Source organism: Lactuca virosa, chromosome 2, assembly GCF_052849685.1.
Source record: "Lactuca virosa cultivar CGN04683 chromosome 2, Lactuca_virosa_CGN04683_v6, whole genome shotgun sequence".
Classification (NCBI taxonomy): domain Eukaryota; kingdom Viridiplantae; phylum Streptophyta; class Magnoliopsida; order Asterales; family Asteraceae; genus Lactuca; species Lactuca virosa.
Genome location: NC_136427.1, coordinates 191949789 through 191952271, shown reverse-complemented (window position 1 = coordinate 191952271; position 2483 = coordinate 191949789). Strand labels below are relative to the sequence as shown.

The 2483-nt window shown below is 40.8% G+C and overlaps 1 protein-coding gene across 1 annotated transcript; it reads left to right on the top strand.

Moving 5' to 3' along the window:
• The first annotated feature begins 981 nt into the window (after positions 1–981).
• Positions 982–1554, top strand: LOC145158084 (uncharacterized). The gene has a single exon (XM_079077030.1). It carries the CDS (start codon positions 982–984, stop codon positions 1552–1554), a length of 573 nt encoding a protein of 190 aa, XP_078933156.1.
• Positions 1555–2483: the final 929 nt, after the last annotated feature.

The window sequence follows — 2483 nt, the reverse complement described above, 5'->3', positions numbered from 1 at the left end:
CGAATATTCATATATGAATAAGTATATACTTATTCATATATGAATATGTATATACATATTTGAATTTATAAGTATATTCATGTATGAATAAATATGTGTCTATTCTCAAGTGATTATTCATATATGAATATCGCGGTTGGAGGCAGAGGTGGTGTTGGTGGCAAGGGTAGCAGTGGTTGTAGTTGTGGTGGTTGCGGTGGCGGGGGTGGTAAACTTGAGAATGTAGTCACCTTTATATTCACAGATGAATATTACATTCCTTCGTCGTGTCAGTACACGGGATGGTTTTGCGGGAAAAAGAAATATGTGGCTCAAATTTGTTCTTGCGTTATCAATTATATAATTGTTCTCATTTGAACCTAATTGTATGTGTATGCTTGTGTGTGTGTGTGTGTGTATATATATATATATATATATATATATATATATATATATACATACATACACACATACATATTCATATGTCTAAAAACGCTATTAAGATGTTATCGATACCTTACGAGCATGTAATTTATAATGATTCTTTTTTAATATTTGAAATAAAATAGTGTCTACACATTGTGATGAATTAGATGTCGTTATTATATAGTTAAACCTTAATATTAAGTGATAAGTGGTGACGTTGATGTTATGGTTAAGTGATTGGACCAAAGAAAGATTGTTTAAGTTTAACATTAGAGTTGATTGAATGTCATATTTATTAACCAAAATATATACCTTCTGTATATTCCAGATCTTATATTTACTGTGTAATTAATGTAGATTACTTCTTCCTTATTTAGCCTATCTTTTCCCCAATTTCCTCCTGTAATCACTCTGTACAGTGGGTATTTAATCCCCTCCTTTATCAATGAAAGGTATCGATTCTTTTGTAATTATATGGTATCAAAGCCAAGTGCTCCTTACCTCAAAATCTCTCCCTACTGTCTCAGCTACTGCGGGACATCTTTACTTTGTTTCTGATCATCCTCTCTATTCACGATGTCAGACAAACAAGACCCAACTCCTGTCAAAGCTCTCCATCCCGTCTACACGGTCACAAACATACAGAACAAGATCCGCACCCTTGATGGTACCAAGGTATCATACTCTTCATGGGTTCGCTTGTTCAAACTTCATGCTAGAGGTTACAGAGTCCTTGCCCATATCGATGGTTCCGACCCTCCATCCAAGACTGACCCGACCTATGAAAACTGGTCAGAGATTGATGCCATCGTCCTCCAATGGATTTATGGAACGATTTCAGACGATCTCCTTGCGCGGGTGCTTGAACCGGACTCCACAGCATATGAAGCTTGGTTCAAAATTCAAAATATCTTCCTCAACAACAAAGGATTTCGTGTTGCTGCTCTTGAACACGAGTTCACAAACCTTACCCTTCGAGCAATGTCGTCCCTTGAAGCTTATTGCCAACGTCTCAAAGATCTGGCAAGTCAACTGAATGACGTCGATTGCCCTGTCAACGAGAAACGTCTGGTTCTTCAACTTATCCGCGGGTTGCCATCCGAATTTGACACGGTCGGCGCCTACATCAATCCGACCCTACCTCCATGAGATACCGCGTGCTCCATGCTTCAACTTGAAACTCAGCGACAACGTGCTCGAGATTCGCACTCATCCACAGAGATCGTTGCTGCTGTTGAACACAACCCACCAGCAAACTCTAATTTCCGACGTGGTGAATCTGGAAACAGAGGCCGCCCTAACCAGCAGCGGAACACAAATCGTCGAGAGCATGTATCTGCATCTCCTTCTCGACCTGGTTATACGTCCTCTGGTCGGCCCACACAAACCCAGTCAAATAATCGCAGAAGCCCTATGTCCAATAAAACACACCCTACATGGGCCGGATACCCACCACCATTCTGGGCCCACCCATATTGGGCTTCACCACCACCTTGTCCATATCCTACTCAAGCTGGATGGGCTTCTCCCTGGCCTACCTCTTCTTCCCAGCAGCAACCACGACAACCACCAGCTGAAGCCAATCTTACGGAGGTAAACCCACTTGAACCTTCTGAACCCGGGGCAGCTTTTTCCGTTATGACTCTGGACCAAGAGCATGCTGATTGGTACATAGACACTGGATCTACATCTCATCTCACAGCCAACGAAGGTAAAATCTCGATCCATAATTTGTCTTCTATTAAATCTGTGTTTGTTGCAAATGGCAATCAAGTACCAACATTACCCCATCCATCCAAACCTATTCATCTAAAAGATGTACTCCACACACCTCATACCGTTAAAGATCTTATATATGTTCGTAAATTTTGTCGTGATAATTCATTTTCTTTTGAATTTGACTCCTTTGGTTTTTCTATAAAGGATTACAAGACCAAGAAGCACCTCTCTAGACACGACAGTTCTGGCGATCTCTACCCCTTCACCAAACAAGCCAATGCTCCAGCTTCATCTTTTTATGTTTCTTCTAGTTTGCCTCTTTGGCATTTTAGACTCGGTCATCCGGGTCATCATGTAAT